The 18,532-nt window shown below is 46.4% G+C and overlaps 1 protein-coding gene and 1 long non-coding RNA gene across 4 annotated transcripts in view; one reads left to right on the plus strand and one right to left on the minus strand.

Moving 5' to 3' along the window:
- On the plus strand, positions 1–7,193 carry LOC135176617 (uncharacterized). Of its 2 annotated transcripts, XR_010302750.1 has the most exons (5): positions 1–63; positions 1,517–1,613; positions 2,794–3,515; positions 3,890–4,060; positions 6,819–7,193. It is a non-coding gene; the product is annotated as an uncharacterized LOC135176617 (long non-coding RNA). The 2 variants fall into 2 exon arrangements; XR_010302749.1 differs by having other exon boundaries at positions 2,794–4,060.
- Positions 50–18,532, minus strand: part of PPP1R14D (protein phosphatase 1 regulatory inhibitor subunit 14D) — a 19,533-nt gene continuing 1,050 nt past the window's right edge. The window contains exons 2-6 of one of the 2 annotated variants that reach the window (XM_064145720.1): positions 9,514–9,762; positions 7,296–7,766; positions 2,421–2,516; positions 2,188–2,220; positions 50–235 (exon numbers count right to left, since the gene is read on the minus strand). In XM_064145720.1, coding sequence (XP_064001790.1) covers positions 167–235; positions 2,188–2,220; positions 2,421–2,516; positions 7,296–7,478 — 381 coding nt within the window. In that variant the 5' untranslated portion in view covers positions 7,479–7,766; positions 9,514–9,762 and the 3' untranslated portion in view covers positions 50–166. The remainder of the gene's footprint in view (positions 236–2,187; positions 2,221–2,420; positions 2,517–7,295; positions 7,767–9,513; positions 9,763–18,532) is intronic. The other variant, XM_064145730.1, reaches the window with a different exon arrangement.

An 18,532-nucleotide genomic window follows, 5' to 3' on the forward strand; every position in this document is an offset into this window, starting at 1 on the left:
AGGAATGGAGATGTTCAACCATTGATACAAAGTTCACAAACTCGATGCTGTTCCTCACTAACAGTAAGTCCTAAACATATTCTGAAGTGATGTTGCTGATGCTGGCTTTTGTGGGGAAGAGGCACATTTCCTTGTGACCAAAGCTGGGTGTTCCATGTGGGCAAGGTCATTTCTTCTGAGGATTGGTGACTCTCCGGAGACCTTTCAATCTACTCAGCAATTCTGTAATGAAGTCCTGCAAAGAGAATTTGTTGAAGAAGGATGTTATGTTCATTCCAGTGCTTGTGAGCCCTGGGAGTACTGCAGAGCTTGCATTATTCACACATCCACCTTTGTGTTGAGCAGCAACCAGAATTTTGACATGTATTCAGCAGAACTATCATTTAGCTGCAGAAAGGAGACCTTCTGATGGATGAGAAGGGTCTTTACTTCCCTTCCCCTGTTTCCCTGTGGAGCAGCAATGTTTACTTTCTCCCCAGGAGTCAGCCTGCCCCACTTCAATCTAGATATCTGGGGTTTTTTCACCTTGAGATGACCTCAGGATACTGTTGTCCTCTGTTGGGTTCTAATGCTTCCTGTTGCCACCATAACCTCCTGCCCACTTCTGCTGCCCTCCCAATCTAGGGCAAAGCAAGCTGTCTCTCTCGTTCAACCTGTAAAGCTCCATGGTATGGATTGCAAACCATCTCGGAGCAATGCCAATTTGACAAGGAAGTGGCTGGCAGAAGAGAGGTGGAGCAAAACACAGAGGACTAATGATAACCTGGAGCAGGGGTTGAGGTCAGGCAGAGAAGATAGGTGAGCAGTTAATGGAGATAAACCCCAACTACTTTGCTGACACAGCCCAGGACTATGAACTAAACTGGACCATCTGGTTATTCCAAGCAGGAGTCAATGTGACTAGTGCAAACTTCACCCTCTGCAGCCTTTCTTCACTGGACAAGACAGCTACATGTCCTTGTAATTAGGCAAGGTTCTGGAAGTATTGTAGCTTGCTACCATTTGAGGAGTGTGGAAAATTCCTCACTTGGGTGGTCACAGGTTGCCTGCCACAGCATGCTCTGGAAGTAAATGCTTAGGATCATACATACCTTTTACATCAGTCCCTTTGGAGGAAACCAGTTTGTTTCCTCTGCCCACTTTCTGCAAATAGGCTGCTGTGACCTTTCAAGGGGACTGCACTCAAGATCACTAGAGTGAAAGTACTTATTTTTGCCAATGGGGCAGCAGAATCTGTAGTTGGCAATACCATGCTGTCTGCAAGACACTCACGAATCAGAGCGATCGAGACGTGGCTCACGAATCAGCAGAGCAAACTCTTTTCAGTTATTTCTCCGAGCATGTGAGGTTCTTGCCTAAGATCTGAAATACAAACACTCTGAAAACTATTTCCCTTGTGTCAGCCTTGTCTGCTGAACCTCTGCTAGGAGGCTCTCTGTTTGTTATTGTTAAAATGAGTTTGATTTTAGTGATAGTTTGCATCCCACTCGTTTTCTGCATGTTTGTCACTGTACAGGCTCGATAAATGTGGAGACTGATGGAAGATGGCCAAGCACAACGTTCACAGGCAATGCTTGTTTCTGAAGCAGTGATGGGGGACCCCATGCACCCAGGTATGCAGTGCAGTGAAGGCAGTTGCTGTGTGGTGGATGCACTACCCTGCAAAGTATTGGACTCCACTCCCTTGGACACTGTCACAACTTGTGGAATCTCTTGAACTCCCTGACTCAAAACCAGTACTTTGTAAAGTTCTCCAGGGACAAAAGAAAACACATGTAAAACTATCTGATGTGGCCACTGCTCAACAGTTATCTGTCCAATCCGATCTGAGGGCCATCCTATGTTCACCTAGAGTGGTTTGAGCCAAGAATATATTTAGTTAACAGTGTACCAGATGGTCTGGGAGCTCTATTGCTGCCTGTGGCTTTTCTGGTCAGTTTAAGATGTCCAAAATATGGAATGATCTCTCTTTGGTTGCACAGCACAAATCCTTATTTGCTCCACTGCTCTGCCTTCAGCTCACCCATGCACATTTACACAGCAGAACAAAGTGGCAAACACCTCCCACTGGGAATTGAACACATCTGCAGCATCACATAAGTCACAGTAATGTCTTGGGTGTTCAGCCAAGTAGCAACAGAGACACACTCTTGCAGCACAGATATACATTGATGGTGCTTCACTCACCTCTGTTGGGCTGGAGCACTCATGGAGGATTTCCTAAAAATGAAGTGGGAGTCATTTTAGTATTTTATGAGCTGACCTGTGCTCCCCTCCCTGTGGTCTTACTGCATTTGATAAGCTAAGAGACAGGGAAGCATCATGCAAAACTCTACACACAGATTCTGTACCCCACACACCACTACTTGTCTTTAGGAAGCTAGTCCCTAACTTAGAGTCACCAAATCCCTCTATCTGACCTGTAGTTTTAGTTTTTGTTCTTCATTAGGGACCTCCAGGAGATCTTCAAGATCAATTTGTGGTTCGGGTGCTGCTGCCTCTGTTTCCTCTCTTAGCTAAAACAAACAAACAAATAAATAAATAACCAGCCCACAGTTAATAAACATTCAAACTTCTAGGAACTTTAGAGGCTGTCTTTAAAGAAATGAGTAGTTGAGAAGGCACTGGTTAGAATAAAACTATGCTGCAAAGTTATGGTCAAGATACAAATCATCTCAGAATAAGGAGGCTCTTAACAAAAGGGCAGGGATTGCAGTCCCTCTGTGGGGCCTGCTACAGCCACATATCCTGATGTCCACATTCTTCATCTTTTCCCACCTTATCACTTGATAGCACTGCTCAAGGATCATCATCCCTCCTGGAAAGACCTCTTCAAAAATGTCCAGCTGCAACTGTTGACTGCAACACGGTGTGAGCCAGCCTGGGAGAGCCCTCAGCTTTGGAGAGTGTGCACTGGAGTTTACCAAACAAACCTGGTGGGCTTTACCTGGGAGAGGCATAACTGACGAAAGGAGACTGTGGCCTTTTAGGCTAAATGCATTCAGAGTCTCCTTGGTATTTGTACTAGGGCTTTTTCCAGTAGTGGAGAGTAAAACAATGATGCTTTTGGAGGGCCTAGTAATATTTTTCCAGCTTTGTCTGGCAGACATGACCAGGATATAAGTCTCCTTTAATGTAAGAGAGACCCCAGGCTTTGGTGATTGGAGTAATCATCTTGGAATGCATGGGGGTGTCACCTGGAAATGTTTGTTAGCTTGATCACAGACACATTTTAGCTCCAGTTGTCTCTACAAGACTGGCAAAGTAAAGCAGGCTGTAGTTTCCCACACATCTCCAAAGTGAATTTGTGACAAGGTTCATTAATGATGTTTTCACACAGTAAACAGCACAGTACCCAGTTGCTGGGTGGCCTTTCTGGATGTATGTGTAAAACATTAAGCAACGAAGACAATACTTACAGGAAGAAATGAAACCTGTTCTGGGCAGTGTCTGATACCAAGCCAGAGAGGAAGCAGAAGACCTTTGTTTAGCTTTGTAACACTGCTGGCTTCACAGTAAGTAATAAAGTGGAGTTAAATATATTGCACTGTGACCCATACAGCACTTTTTTAGAACTAATAGTTTCCATGTGACTGCTCAGACAACAGGTGTTGATCTAGCCTGACTTTGGCTAAGAGGTGCAAGAGGCCAGGAGGGCAAGACAGGGCAGGAATTCCCTATGGCTCTCTGGTCTTAGTGTGGACGTTGTCCTGACTTCCACGTGCAGGAAATCATTTGGAAAAAAAAGATCAAAACTGTGTCCTGAGTCTTTGTTTTGTTGTAAAAAGCCTCATGGCAGTGAATACTGAGACTGTCCAGAGATGATGTTCCAGCTAACCGTGTCAGCATTTGAATCTCCAGTTATGTTTACTCTCACTCTATTGCACAGATTTCTGGAGGAACATTGCACTGCCCAGGGCAGGTGGAGCAAAGGAAGAAGCTGACAAAGAGACAGTGTAATGGAAATAGGTGGATCCAAGGAAGTCCAGACCAGCAGGACTAACTAAATACTCATGCCACAAAGCCCAAAGGAGATCAGGAGGACCTGCTGGACACCTGGGTAGTTGCAAGTGATTTATTGTGGTGCATGTATTTATTTTAAAAGATTCTGCATCCTGTTAATAGTCTCTGACCTGGCACAGCATCATGTTATGTATTTCCTGGTAGCAAATCTCTTTGGTTGGCCCAAATACACCAGGAAGTTGGGAAACCTGTTGTGCTGCAGAGGTGCTAGCAAAGGTAGTCCACTGGCAATCATTTCCTATAAGGGCTTGGCAGTAAATAGCACAGTATTCAGATGATCTGTGTCAGGAGGTGATGTTTGAACTCACTCTTGACTGCTAGGACTGTGTAGTAGGATAAAACTTATCCCCTTTGGACAGTAAATCTCAGAAAATGAGAAATTATAACATAACCTGGTATGAGTTTCTGACACCTTTGCAAGTATACATCCACAGACTTGAGCAAGTAAGAGTAGAACACAGGGGCACTCATCTTGGGTCACATCACTGGTGGTACCATGTTACTGGTGGTCCATCTGCTTTTTACCTATCCCCAAAAAAAACAAACCACCTCTTTAAGCCAGCAATAATTCCCTATAGGGCAAGGTGTTCTGTTCCTCAAAGCAGCAGCCATTCTCCTTGCTCATCTCTGCCAAATCTCCACAGTCAGGCTAAGGATTCTGAACTGAGCTAACAACCCCAGGAATGGTTCCTTAAACTGCAGTGTGGCATCACTGCTGCCATTCTTCTGAAAAGCCTTCACTCACCAGGACCAGCACTTTGCAGACAGACTGAGTTTTGCCTGTCTGAACAGCTCTAGGAATAATGTCTGCTCCTATATACACTGTATGATATTGCATAAGTTATTACAGAAGGAGGCCTGAGATACAGCTGAGAATTAGTTACTGTCATTTTATAGACTACAGAAAACAACTGGAAATTCACCACTAATTCTTGAAGAGATGATGAGCTTCCACCCTCTGTCATTTTCACTAAACAAGCTACAAAACTGCTTGGGAAGCCTGAGAATATTGACGAAGAGAACGGGAGCAGTACTATACTTGTTTTCATAAGAGCCATGCATCTGCAACAGAAGGAGGGACATTCTTCTCTGCATTTGTTTTCTGCTGCATTTTCTTTGCATAAACTACACTAGAAATTAATGACTTTTCTCTCCCAGCATGGCTTGAGAATGACAGAATCACAGAATATTAGGGGTTGGAAGGGACCTTGAAAGGTCACCCAGTCCATCCCCCCTGCCAGAGCAGGTCACACAGCAACACATCCAGGCAGGTTTTGAGTATCTCCAGTGCAGAAGACTCCACAACCTCTCTGGGCAGCCTGTTCCAGTGCTCTGTCATTCTCACAGTGAAAAAAGTTTTTTCCTTATGTTCATATGGAACCTCTTCTGCTCCAGCTTGCACCCATTGCCCCTTGTCCTGTCATTGGACATCGCTGAGCAGAGCCTGGCTCCATCCTCCTCACACTTGTCCCTCACATATTTATAAATGTGAATGAGGTCACCCCTCAGTCTCCTCCAAGCTCAAGAGCCTCAGCTCACTCAGCCTTTCCTCGTAAGGAAGATGTTCCACTCCGTCGCCTTTGTGGCTCTGTGCTGCACTCTTTCAAGCAGTTCTCTGAGGTCCTTCTTGAACTGAATGTCCCAGGACTGGACACAGTATTCCAGATGTGGCCTCACCAGGGCAGGGGAGGAGGAGAACCTCCTACTAACCACCCTCCTTCTAATACACGCCAGAACCTGATATGTTCCCAGAAAAATCAAATAGGAAACAGTCACACTGAAAATGATGATGATAAACAACAGCAATGACAAAAATACAGAGTGCCTCAGAGACAGTTGCTGAAGTGTGGCTCTTCACCCATGGAGCTGGCATTCTTGCATGGCTCTCAAGGCTCAGAACATCAGCCTGGGCAAGGCAAAAGCTCTTCTGTACTATTGTGGCATACAGGCCCAAACTCAGCTTTCTTGGGCTGTTCTAGCATGTCCCTTTCCACTGCTGACTGCAATCTGAAGCTGCTGATGCTCAGACTGGAAGGCTCTAAGCATCATTGTTTTTACTCAGCTCATTTTTTTTACTTATATCTCAAAAATGTGCTTAACACTGCTCTGAGGTACAAATACAGAAAACAAGGCAGAAAGAGTTTGACAGTTCACTTAGTCCATCCCCAGCCAGGCCACGAATAAGCTGGTTTACACAATTGGTTAAACTTAGCTATGTCTCCTGTTGAAGATGTACAGGGTTGTGAGCGACCAAAGCGTGTTCTCTTACTGCATGAGCCATTGCCCCACAGAAAAAAAGCCAAATCCTGAGCCAAGCTATTTAAATGGGTTTCAGACCATGATGTACAACGTCAGAAATCCTTTTACCTTCCTCTGTACCACACAGGAATTATCTCAAACATGGAAAAGCACTATACCTTCTGAAAGCTCCCAGTGTAAGTGCCAGACATCTAAGCACACAATATGAATAGAAATGATACTACCAGGTTAAAATTTCAGTATCCCCAGCCACTGCTAGAACTTGACTTAAATGCCACACCACCCTGAATAAAACATATGATGCATCCTGCAACAGCTCAAGCTAAGATGGGTAACATTCAGGTGTTGCACACAGGCACCCTTGAATCTTGGTGGGACAGCTCTCAGGCAGGAAGAACTTAGGAAGACCTGTTCCTGGTGTGCAAAGGGAATCTTAGGCAAGAAAGACATCTGTGGGGATCTGTGAAGATGAAGGCAGAGGATCTTTACATTTGATCATGTTGGGGTTTTTTTTTCATTTCTTCCCATGCTGCCAGTAATGTGTCCAGACCCTGGGGCCACAGAAACAACATTATCTGGAGCAACTCATTCAAACAGCAGCTGTAGCTACACTGTTGTGACCAAAAGGAACAAGGATATATGGACAAGTCTTACCCAGCTAGCTGCTTGCAGCAAACCCCATCACCACACCAGGCTCAGCAACAAGGCAGAATCCCAGGTTTGTTCATCTCTAGATTCTGCTGCGGGTCCTGAACAAGAGGTACACCCACCCCAGCAGGTGCAAGACCAAGCCATTTAAAACTAGTTTGATGATATTGGTGCAAACTTCTCTGACTTGCAAACACACCAGGCACAGGCAGTGCTGTAGCAGGTGGCAATAAGAGACCTAGTGAAGACTGAAAAGGAGAAGCTATTTCCAGCGAGGTGGAGCAAGCAAAGTGCTGTCCCAGCACAGAGGGCATCTACTCCCATTCGCCTGATGAGAGAGGGGCTGGTTTGCCCCAGTGACTCACCCGGCACTGGTACAGCTGCTGCAGCTGGGAGTTGATCCATTCCTCCAGGTCTAGCCAGCGCTGCAGGTCCTTGCGGTTGTACTTTATGGTTAACTTGCCCAGTTTCCTGTGTGATGATTCCTCCCCATGCTTCTCCGGTGTCTGGAAAGTCACCCGGGGTAGTGCGCTGGAGTCGCTGGCCATGCTCACTGCTTCCTCCTCCAACAGCTGCAACTGTCCTCCTGTGGGCTCTCTGACTCCGTTTCTCTGTCTCCTTTAAGCAAGGCCCCTCTGTGGCTCACAGCACAAACTACTCGCAGATGTCAGAGGTGAGCAGCATCGGTGATCCCAGGGAGACAGGTGGGGGAGACCAGAAAGCCAGGGCAGCAGCCAGGCTCTGCAGGCAGAGTTAGAGCTGCAGGCTCTTGGGTTTCACCATTGGCTGTGCTGACGGGAGCAGGGAGGCAGGCAGAGGAGTTGTTGTAATAACATCTGTTGTTAAAAGAATCCAAGTGAACCAGGGAATTGATGAACCAAGCTTGTTAATATTTAACATGTCAGTTCCAAGAGGTGGGGAAGCAGGAGGTGTTAAATTACTGGTTTCCGAAAGGCATAACTTACTGTGCATGTGCAATTCCAGAGGGCTGATCCAGACATCATGCCTTCAATCCTGCTGTTTTCAAGCTCCACGAGGCTCTGTAAACTACTCTGCCATCAGCTGCAGGGTTTAGCCCCCACTGAAATGCTGTATTTGGCAGTTTGGACCCAGTGTGGATAAGAAGTGGTCTGGAGTCAGATGACTACATTCACTGTTTTATGAGAGTAGGTCAGTGGCACTGCAAGCCAGCTTGGGCTCAGCAGTGCCATTTTATGACAAGAGGAAAAACTCTCAGGTTGCACCAGGGGAGGTTTAGATTGGACATCAGGCAAAAAGTCTTTACTGAAAGGGCTACCAGGCACTAGAGCTAGATGCCCAGGCAAGTGGCAGGGTCACCATCCCTGGAGGTGTTTAAAAGTTCATCACTAAACCATGCTTAGGGATGTAGTTCAGTGGTGAACTTGGCTGTGCTGGGTTAACAGCTGGACTCAGTGATCTTAAGGGTCTTTTCCAGCATAAACAATTTGGTGATTGTGTGATTTTACATCGTTCCTCAGCCTGTACATTTATTTCAGCCTTACCAACAATTTCTATAGAAATCCTGGTGGCCTGAATTTGAGATAATTTAAGGAAGGTGCTTCTGAGATCACAAACTGCTACCGTACTACATGTTATCATGGCTTGGTTGACACCCTCTTTCTTACTGGAAGACAGGTGAAAGGTCTGCAGCATTATTGCCCTTTGCTATCTTAAAACATGTGCATGAGCAGTGCTGTTCAGAGGAGCAGAAATCAGGCTGGCTGTGTTTATGAGTGACAGAGCACTGGGACACCTGCCTTCCCTCTAGGTGTTCTATCACACCTCTTTATTCATCTGTTCCCAGAGTCCTCCAGCGACCTGCCCAGGCAGCTGCCGAAGCAAATGGATGAAGCATCTGAGACCTTCCATCGTGAGGCAGATCCAACAATTCTGGCACCACGATTCAAAAGGAGAAAGCAAGTAAAGCTCTGCTGCTCCAAGGTACTTCCAGTTTGGAGACCAAGAGCTAGATAAACCACAGGAAAAGCAACCACCTATGTTCACACTGACAGCTGCTGCTGGGCAACATGGGGCAATTTGCAAGGGACATCATACCCCAGCCCCCCTGCCAAAGCCACATTCCTCTGCCTGGAGGGATGGTGGTACAGCCAGCCAGGAACTTCTTGCACATAGAGTGATAGAAAACTGGGTAGGGCCAGCTTCTATTCCAGCCCTTCTTTTTATCCTGAATTTGAGAGAAACCAAACCAAACCAAACCATCCTATTCTGACAGAAAATTCCACAAAATGCTGATCCCAAAACTTGCTTCCACACCACTGAGGGATAAAGTAGTAAAATAAACCTGAAAATGATATCATCTACTCTGCTTTTCAGACAGCCTAATATTTCTATTCAGAATACAGATGTCAGCTAATTCATTTAAGCTGTCAGCTATTTCATTTAAGCAGCTTTACCCACTTTTTCTTACTGCTTGGCTGTATCCTCCCTCTAATACTATTCCTTAAACTGTCTTACTTAGATCAAAACTTCCCAGAAAAATCCAGTATGATGTGAGAGGCTCAAAGTGTACCCAGTGAATGCAGATCCTTCAGTGGTTCTTACCTGTTAGAAACCTTCCAAACCCTCTTGCTCATCCCATCACGTGTTTACAACTATTGACTTTTCAAAGGTTGATTTGCTGGCCCAGCACAGGCAGATTTTTGCAAGGTAGCTCCAGTCCAAAGGACACACACTGCCAGGTGTTGGGTGCCTGCCTCCAAACAGTGCTCTGTTTTGGTGTTCAAGGACTGACATTTTATAGCAGGGAAAGACAACTTATGTTTTCTTTGGTTCCAAGGAATTCCACACGGGCTGAAATGAAAACAAGAGAAAGAGAACCAGGAGGTGCCAGTGACCTGGCATCCCTGAGTCAATCCACAAGTTTGCAGTGACTGAATGGCTGGCAGGGAAGCTGCCTCCCTTCCTCCATCCTGTCCACTGGTGGGGAAGCTGCCCCACTTCCTCCATCCTCTCCATGGGCAGGGAAAGTGCCCTGCTTCCTCCATCCCCTCCACTGACTCTGGTGCTCTTTGTTGATCAATTCAGTTCAACTCTACATGAAAGATGGAGTTTGCCCTGTTAATCTTCTGCCAGTATGTTTGAACTTATGGAGTGCATGATCCAGAAGTCGTAGGACAGGCATGTGGAAGAGGAAGAAGGCAACAGAACCAGCCCTGATGGCTCTTCAGACAGCTTTAGCTGCTCTTGATGTGTAACCTGGAGCATGAGCAATGCTCCGAGACACCACATCTGGAAAAGCCCACAAGCAGACTCACCTCACCATCTACATTCTGTTGACAAAGTAATAATTAGATGCTGGTGCCCTCACACTGCTCTATTAATCTCACCCTACAATGCAATAAGATATTCAGCAGGGGATGTCAAAGGCCCTCTCAGGAAAGTTGTAAGCCAAAGTGAGCCAGATTAGAGGATGTTCATCATACTGCTTTGCCTTTGTCAGAGCTTAGTCATGATTTCTCTCTAACAAGAAGGTGGTAACATGGAAATAAATGTTTACAGATAAAGTAGGCCTCCTATCATTAAAGCAAGAGCAGGAAGAAAAAGTATGCAAGATCATTCCATAAGGGCATGGTAGAAGTTCCTGCAGGCAGAGGGATGGGTATTTCAAACAGGGTAAGTGATATTAGAATCACAGAATGGTTTAGGTTGGAAGGGACATCAAAAATCATCTAGTTCCAACCCCCTCCCACTAGAACAGGTTGCTCAAAGCTTCATCCAACCTAGCTTTGAACACCTCCAGGGAGGGAGCATCCACAACCTCCCTGGGCAACCTGTTCCAATGTCTCACCACCCTCACTGTGAAGAACTTCTTCCCAACATCTAGTTTAATCTCCCCTCTGCCAGTTTAAACCCATTACTCCTCATCCTGTCATTACAAGGCCTTGTAAATAGTCCCTCCCCAGCCCTCATGTAGGCCCCCTTCAGATACTGGAAGGCTACTACAAGGTCTTCTCAAAGCCTTCTCTTCTCCAGGCTGAAGAGCCCCAAATCTTGTAGCCTGTCCTCATAGGAGAGCTGCTCCAGCCCTCTGAGCATCTTTGTGGCCCTCCTCTGGACTCACTCCAACAGTTCCATGTCCTCTGCTTTATCATTTACATAGGTAAATAAAGGGGAAGGGGGGGTTAAACATGGCCAACACATTTGAGCGTTAGACTAAAAGACTGAGCCTCAGTTACTAGCTGTGTGACCGGCAGTTGCTGCTCCTCCAGGTCTGCCCTGGCAGGAGGTTTGCCTTGATACTTCTGGAGGTGGGCTTTTGTGATCTCTGGCCCCAGAGAGGGCCACTAAGCTGTCTGCATCGTAACGATCCAGGCAGCACAGCAGCCAAGTGCATGAGGTAGATCTTGTTACACTCCTCTCTTCTTGAAGCTAATAATGTCCATCCCACACCTGTGACCTAAGCTGGTGCTTCTCTTTCTCTCTGAGCTGATGAGTGTGTGCTCAATAATTCAGCAGGGCCCCAGCTCATCTTTCCAGAGAACCAGGTTGGCCTCTTTCCCTTGAGTCTCAGTCTAGAGAGGAATGTTTCCCTCTGAGACAGCCAGAAGCCACTCTCCACCTGTTCTAGAAAATAATCACTTTCCTTGTGGTTGCAAACATGATAGTTACCACAAATTATACCAGGGAAGGCAGCAGAGATGACTGTATGAATACTATGTGGACACCACAAATTAAAGAGCTCCTGCACTCTCCTGTGAGCAGGAACAACATAGAAGTGCGGAACAGAAAATGTAGCCAGGACAGGAGACTTAAAAAAATATCAGAGTGCTGAGTGAACAACACCAGTACACACAGCATCTTGATGTCCATCATCCCCTTCCCTCAGCCTCCAGCCTCTCCACAGGAGTGTAAAAACCAAAAAAACTGCTCTAGAGCTCTAACAAGAGGGAGAGTGCATCATCTCTCACCTTCAACTCCTGGATACTCAAGGAAGCAGGCAGGGGTTTCAAGCTCACAGAGTCCCCTCCTCTCACCAGTACTGCTAAATAACCTCCAGTCAGGTGCCTGGTAGCTGTCCTTACTCCTCTCCTCCAGAAGTCTCACCTTTTTTAAGGTGATGAAAAGACAGTGAGAAGGAAGAATGCTGAGAGGCAGAGGAAAATGTTTCCTAACTTAGCATTTGACTGATCAACCCAAAATTGCACTATCTGGCATCGCCTCAGAGAACAGACAGGTCTCAGCAGCAGGGATAAGAGGTCAGATGAGCTAACTTACCTGCTTGCCCTCCCTCCTGCCTCTGGTCCTGGAGTCAAGTGGAGGCTAAAGGCTAATGGCTCATGAGCAGCTGAGAAAGGTACATGAGAAATAGTTGTAATTACTGCTCTGGCACACCAGAGTAGCAGAACCTGGGCTCCTCCTTATTTAGGCAATTAATCCTGCTTATCTGTGTCTATCCTCAGACATCCTGTAGGGAGATGAGTAAGCTACTCCACGGAGGAGGAAACCCCTCTTCCTTTAATACTCAGGTGAAGCTGATAACATGAATCAGAAGCCAAATGGATTATTTGAGGATCTTGGAAAACCTGTCTATGTTGTTTTGTTGCCCTTCCTCTTGCACTGTTTTGCTCTTTCCCTGCAGAAAGAGGCCTGTGGCACTGAAAGCTTTATCAGTGTTTTCATGTGGCACAGAGGTTTCAGCAAGTCTTTGAAAGGACAGATTAATGGAGTTGTCCTCGTAGAGTAAGGGAATCTTCCTTGGTTTTCAGCCTGATTTGAACATTTTGAGTTTGAAGAGGCCATCTGTACATAGCTCCTGCATCAAGAAGTTTATTGTCACCCCTCAAAAGGGTGAAATTGCATTTGCAGGGATTGTACTGCTCTCACCCACAGGGAAATGGCCATCAGCCTTTCATGGCAGACACTGGCAACTGGGCTGGACATGCTGGACATCAGAAGGTTCCTGGGGATGTGGTTACTGTAGGAAGTAATGGAGAAGGTTCCGTGGGGAACCCTATGGCTGATCCTCTTCTGTTCACAGATGCTATAAAGAACAGCTGAGGTTGCCTATGGGGACTTCAATGAGGAATGTTATGTTCATTCTAGTTCCTGCAAACTGAAAGTTCTTTGCTTCACATTTCCATACCTATCTCCCTGCCAATGCCTAATGCAGACAAGTAAAAAATGTGGGTGCATTCTTGGTGTAAGCAGTCTCTTATTTTCCCTTCTTCCTTTCCCAGTGCTCCTGCCCTTAAGGGTTTACCTTCACCAGCAACATTATAACCACAGCCAATGCCATGCAGGACAACAACTTCCCCAGAGAAACAATATCCCCTCGTTGTAACTCCCTTCCCCAAAGCTACCTTGGATGCAATGCGAATGGCTCTCAGGAGGACACAGCAGCCTCTCATCGTTTCCCTGGCTTTGTTCCACAAAACCAGTGGTTAGTCATGGCCCAATGAGGTCACTCCCAGTCTCCTTCCTTCGCTACATTTTGCGCTGTCACTTGCATTCGTGTCTCGCCCCTAAATCCCATCAGGAGATTTAACCTGAGGCAAATACAACAAAACAAGCAAGCAAACCTGTCTCCCAGGAGCTAATTATATATGAAGTGATTCCCAGGCAAAGCGCAGCAGAATAGATCTGTCTGCAGCCGCTGGTGGGACAACCTGCTGCCAGGAAGTCATTGCAGGTGGTGAGGCCATGAAGTTGGACTGCACGGTGGGGAAAAGGGGACCTGGATCAAGATTTCTTTATTTTTCTGTCAGCTGAGGCCAGTGTCTTCTGGAAGGTGGGCACCCACCCGCCAGTGAGTGCCAGGGTCTCCACAGTAATCACAAGGCGGCAGGTGATGCAGGCTCCCGCACTGGGTCTGTTACCAGTCATGCATGTCTAAGAGCTCAGATAATCTTAGTCAAATATTTAACTATGCAGTTTACCCCCCGAGCCATCTGCTGCATGCCTACTGCCAGACTGAGAGCAGCCCTTCTTACAGGCAGACAGACGTTAACAATGACTCACTCTTTCAAGACCCCATTAAAAACACTCCCAAGTCATAAAAATCACACACCCTCCTTTCCCTTTATGCTAATAACACCCAGGAAATTACTCATCTGGCAGAAGATGGGGGCTGCAATGGGATGTCTAGGTTAGAAGGGCAAGGAGCAACGTACCAAGTTGGAAGAAAAGCTGCTAGAACAGAGAGGTTCCTATAGCAGAAGGGGTTGATATTGGGACCAACCTCAACTAAAAATGTAACTGCTGAACCTCTCCAGAAGAAACTGGGCATATTTAGAAACTGTGCTTCTAGCACAGAGGTGGGATGCATCCCTCCTGCAGCAGAGGGCCAAAAATAAGGTCTTTAAAGCTCAAATAAACAAGCCAGGCCCAGCTCCTAAGCAGGGGCAGGTGGGGGGAGGGTGTCACATTGAAGAATATAGACAATTCTCACACACATAGGAAATTGACACCAAAATTTTAGCTGGAGACTAATCACATGAAAATGGCAGAAAGAGTAAGCCCAAGACCCATAAACTATTTGTTGTTTACAAGATGGCTCTGCAGTGAGCCTATGAATGATACCACCATGATCCCAAGATATATTCAGCAGCATATTTCTAGCAGAGAGAGAAGATTAAACACTTGGTACTGGTGATCTGTTCTTTACCCTGCGGCACAGAATTCTGTAACATATTTTTAAGAACAAAAAACCTGAAAGTGGAAAATGTGCAGAAAAAACAAGGCCATTAGGGTAACAGAGGGGGAAATGGAGACCCTGCCATAACAGAAGTGATTGAAAGATGATGGTTTGCTTGCACCAGCAGGCTGGAGGCTGATCTAGGATACGATTTCACTAAAATAAACACAGCTGAGGATGACAAAAGGAGAGAAGATTTTGAAATGAACACACAATATTGTACAACTGAATTACAGTAACTCTCCGTACACTGAGGGTGAGCAGCAGAAAACCTTGTGGCAGGACACAGAATTTTAGAATTGTCAGGGCTGGAAGGGGCCCAAAGGATCATTTCGTTGGGCAGGGATACCTCATCAGGTTGCTCAGAGCCTCATCCAGCCTGGCTTTAAAGACCTTGAGGGATGGGGCATTCCACCACCTCCCTGGGCAACCTGTTCCAGTGTCTCATCATCCTTATGGTGATGAACTTCTTCCTAACGTCTAATCTAAATTTCCCCTCCTCTAGCTTGGATCCATTCCCCTAGTCCTAGACCCAACACCCTGAAGTCCCTCACTGGCTTTCCTGTAGGCCCCCTTCAGATACTGGAAGGCAACAATAAGGTCTCCTTGAAACCTTCTCTTCTGCAGATTGAGCAGACCCAACTCTTTCAGCCTGTCTTCACAGGAGAGGAGCTGCAGCCCTCTGAGCACACTCATGGCCCTTCTCTGGACACACTCCAGCACATCTGTATCCTTCTTGTAATAGGGGCTCAAGAACTGGACACAGTACTCCTACATAAGGCAAGACTTCTGCTGAGAGCAAAAGGGGATGGAGATGCCAGTCTAGGAGTCCTCCCAGCTCTGCTTTTGTAGAAATTACATTACCTGGCACAAGCAGGAAGAAGTCATGTCCTTCAGGTTTGCAGGAAACCCCTGACAGAGATTTTGTAACACAGGACTACTGCTGGCAGAGCCTGGGTTATTGCCAGCTACACAAAAATACCAAACCAGACTGTTTAGGGACAGCTCTGCCAATGCAAATATGCAGGCAGAATTCCTTGTTTGCAAAGGGCTTGGGGCCAACTGCTCCCTGAGTAGCAGGCTCCTGTGTCAGGGAACTGCACCGAGCCTGACCTGGATCCAGACCAAAGGCTTTAAATATTTATCCAGCAAAAAGTCTCCTCCAGGTTCAATACAAGAGAGAGCCCCCAGCAGAGTGCCTCAGGCAGCGCAGATTAAAAGGAGGAGACAACTTTGTCTTTTTGATTCCTCCTGCATGTGTTTAGAAGGCATGCAGGACGCTGAAGTCAACTCTCCCTTTAGGACCTGTCTGCAGACTGTGCAAGTGCTAAAGTCCTGCTGTAGAGATGGGGTTTGAGCATGGAGCGGAAGACACCTGTGCTTCTTCTGGCTCATAGAGCCAGTGAGGAAAGCAAACATCTCTCTGCTCTGCAGAAACACACCTTTCCTTCTGCCCTAGTATACATTTTCATGTGTTAGGCTTTGCCTGTACTTGGTTTTATACCCTGCCACAGAGAGATCAAAGCAAGTCCCTTTTCCAAACAGAAGTCAGCACCACCCACATGCATCAGCATGTTAGGCGCTAGAAGGGACCTCAAAAGATCATCTAGTCCAAGCCCCCTGCCAGAGCAGGATCACTTTCTTTTTCAGTTCCAGTTCTCACTTTTATTAATTTTTAATCTCCCTTCTCCCCCATCTTCCTCCTTTCTTCTCCATCTTCTTCCTTTTCCCCCATCTTCCTCTTTAAATTTCCATCCTTTTCCTCTTCATCCTCCCACTTTCAGCACCACCTCCCCTTTTCCACCATATCTGCCCCTTTCCCACTCCACACTGTATTTTCCCCATTTCCCCCCCAAAATCCAGAGCACCTGCCTGCTGTTGCAGTCTCCTCCCACCCACTTTGTTCTCCCTGCCCACTCCCCTTTTTAATCAACCCCAGGAAAAGCAGAAGCCCTACGCTTCCCCAACTGGGCTGAGGGATCCTCTTACCACCGGTGAGTCCCCACGGAGTATACCAAGTGACTAGGAAGGGGATCAAAGACTGGGGGAGGCTGGTGGACCCCTGGTTAGGCAGGATAGAGAATTGATGGTCACTCTAACATCACTCATGGGTGCTGGTTGGGCCTCTTTAGTCTATGTTTAGCTGCTTCTTTCTGCTCACTCATGATGAGCTTAAGTACTTGGTGGAACTGGAAGCTCATGGGGGAGTAGTATTGTGTTGTCATAGAATTGTTTTGGTTGGAAATGCCCTCCAAGATCACCAAGCCCAGCCTTCAGCCCAACACCACCATGGCCATTAAACCATGCCTCAAAGTGCCATGGCCACATGGTGCTTGAACACCTCCAAGGATGGTGACCCCACCACCTCCCTGTGCAGCTTGTTCCAATACCTGACTGCTCTTGCAGCAAAAGATCACAGAATACTGGGGGCTGGAAGGGACCTCAAAGGATCATCCAGTCCAAAACCCCCTGCCAGAGTAGGATCACCTACACCAGATCACAAAGGAATGCGTCCTGGTGAGTTTTTAATGTCTCCAGAGAGGGAGACTCTGTAGCTTAAGTCTCTGTACTCTTAGCAGCTTCACAGTCTGAAAATGCAGTTCCCTTGTCTGTAAAACATCCCTCCCTGCTTCCCCTTGACAGCAGTGAAAATAACTAAACAGAGACATCTGACAAGGTGCCTGATACAGAGCTACGAGGACACCCTGGTTCTCAGGAACCTAAAATACCTGCAGTACTACATTTTTTTCTCACCCACTGTGTTACTGTCTGTACTTAGAATGAGAAAAACCTTGGAAGAGGTACATTTTAATGGCTTTGCCATGCTTCACCATGCAGTTAATTTGTCATCTTTTATTGCAGAAAGACATGAAGCCTTTTTCTAGCTACACTCCTAAGATGTCTTTCTGTGTCAGGTGCTGGCGATTCCAGTTCATTGCTAACCTAAAAGAGCACCGAGTTGCAAAGCAATTGCTCTTACTTAAACCAAGGTTGTGTCCTGATGAAATGCTTCCAAGCATGATGAAGACAGTAAGGGGGCAATGCCCAGTTGTGCTTCTTTGTGCTGATGGCCTTCCACAGGGCAGGTTGTTGAGGGTGTGATGCTCACACAAGGGTGCTCTGCAGCCACCTATTGCAGATTGTGTCTCTGGCAGCTCAGTGCAGCCAAATCGATGTTTCAAAATAGAGAATTAATTACACTGAGGTGGGTCTGGCAGAAGGAAAGCAGTAGCAGCACACCAAGAACATCCTCTACCTGCTCACCACACATCCCAATATCTTGGGAAGCAGATAAAGCCCTATTTAATGTCTCCACCTTCATCACTGAGTGCTGTGGTAACCCATAAATCAGCAGGGTTTATTTGTTCTAATTCCCCTGACTGCATGGTGATGTTCTTCAATAAAGATGATCATTTTACACTGTAAATTATTTGCCTCCACTGTCCCCGTCCAAATTCATATCCTCAGGCCATAGAAAGTCAGGCAAACTATTGAAAAGTTATATTCTTGTAACATTACATTCACACAGGGTTTGCCTGTGACAACCAGGAGGGGGAAATGTGTCTCTAGGGACTTTTGGTAAATCTCAATATCCCACGAGGATACATGAGGCAGGATCAGAGGTACAGAAAGGAGCAGCAAAAATGGAATCGTTAGACAGCAGAATGGTCCTCAAAACCACAAAGTCAGCTGCTGTTCAAGACACAGCTGCTGTTCACCATCTGTTTACGAAGATACCCCACTTAGTGCCATTTCACATTTGCTGCTGTTGCTTTAAGCAATGCAACATTTCATTACAAGTAATGCCCAAGCAAATTACAAGCACTCCCTGCTTTCCTAAGGACTGTGACAGAAAGATGAGAACATCTTACCCAGGGGCTCTAGAACTGTTTACAGAGGCAGTGGATGACACTGGTGTAGCTGTTG

The sequence above is a fragment of the Pogoniulus pusillus genome, chromosome 1, assembly GCF_015220805.1.
Source record: "Pogoniulus pusillus isolate bPogPus1 chromosome 1, bPogPus1.pri, whole genome shotgun sequence".
In the NCBI taxonomy this organism is placed as follows: Eukaryota; Metazoa; Chordata; class Aves; order Piciformes; family Lybiidae; genus Pogoniulus; species Pogoniulus pusillus.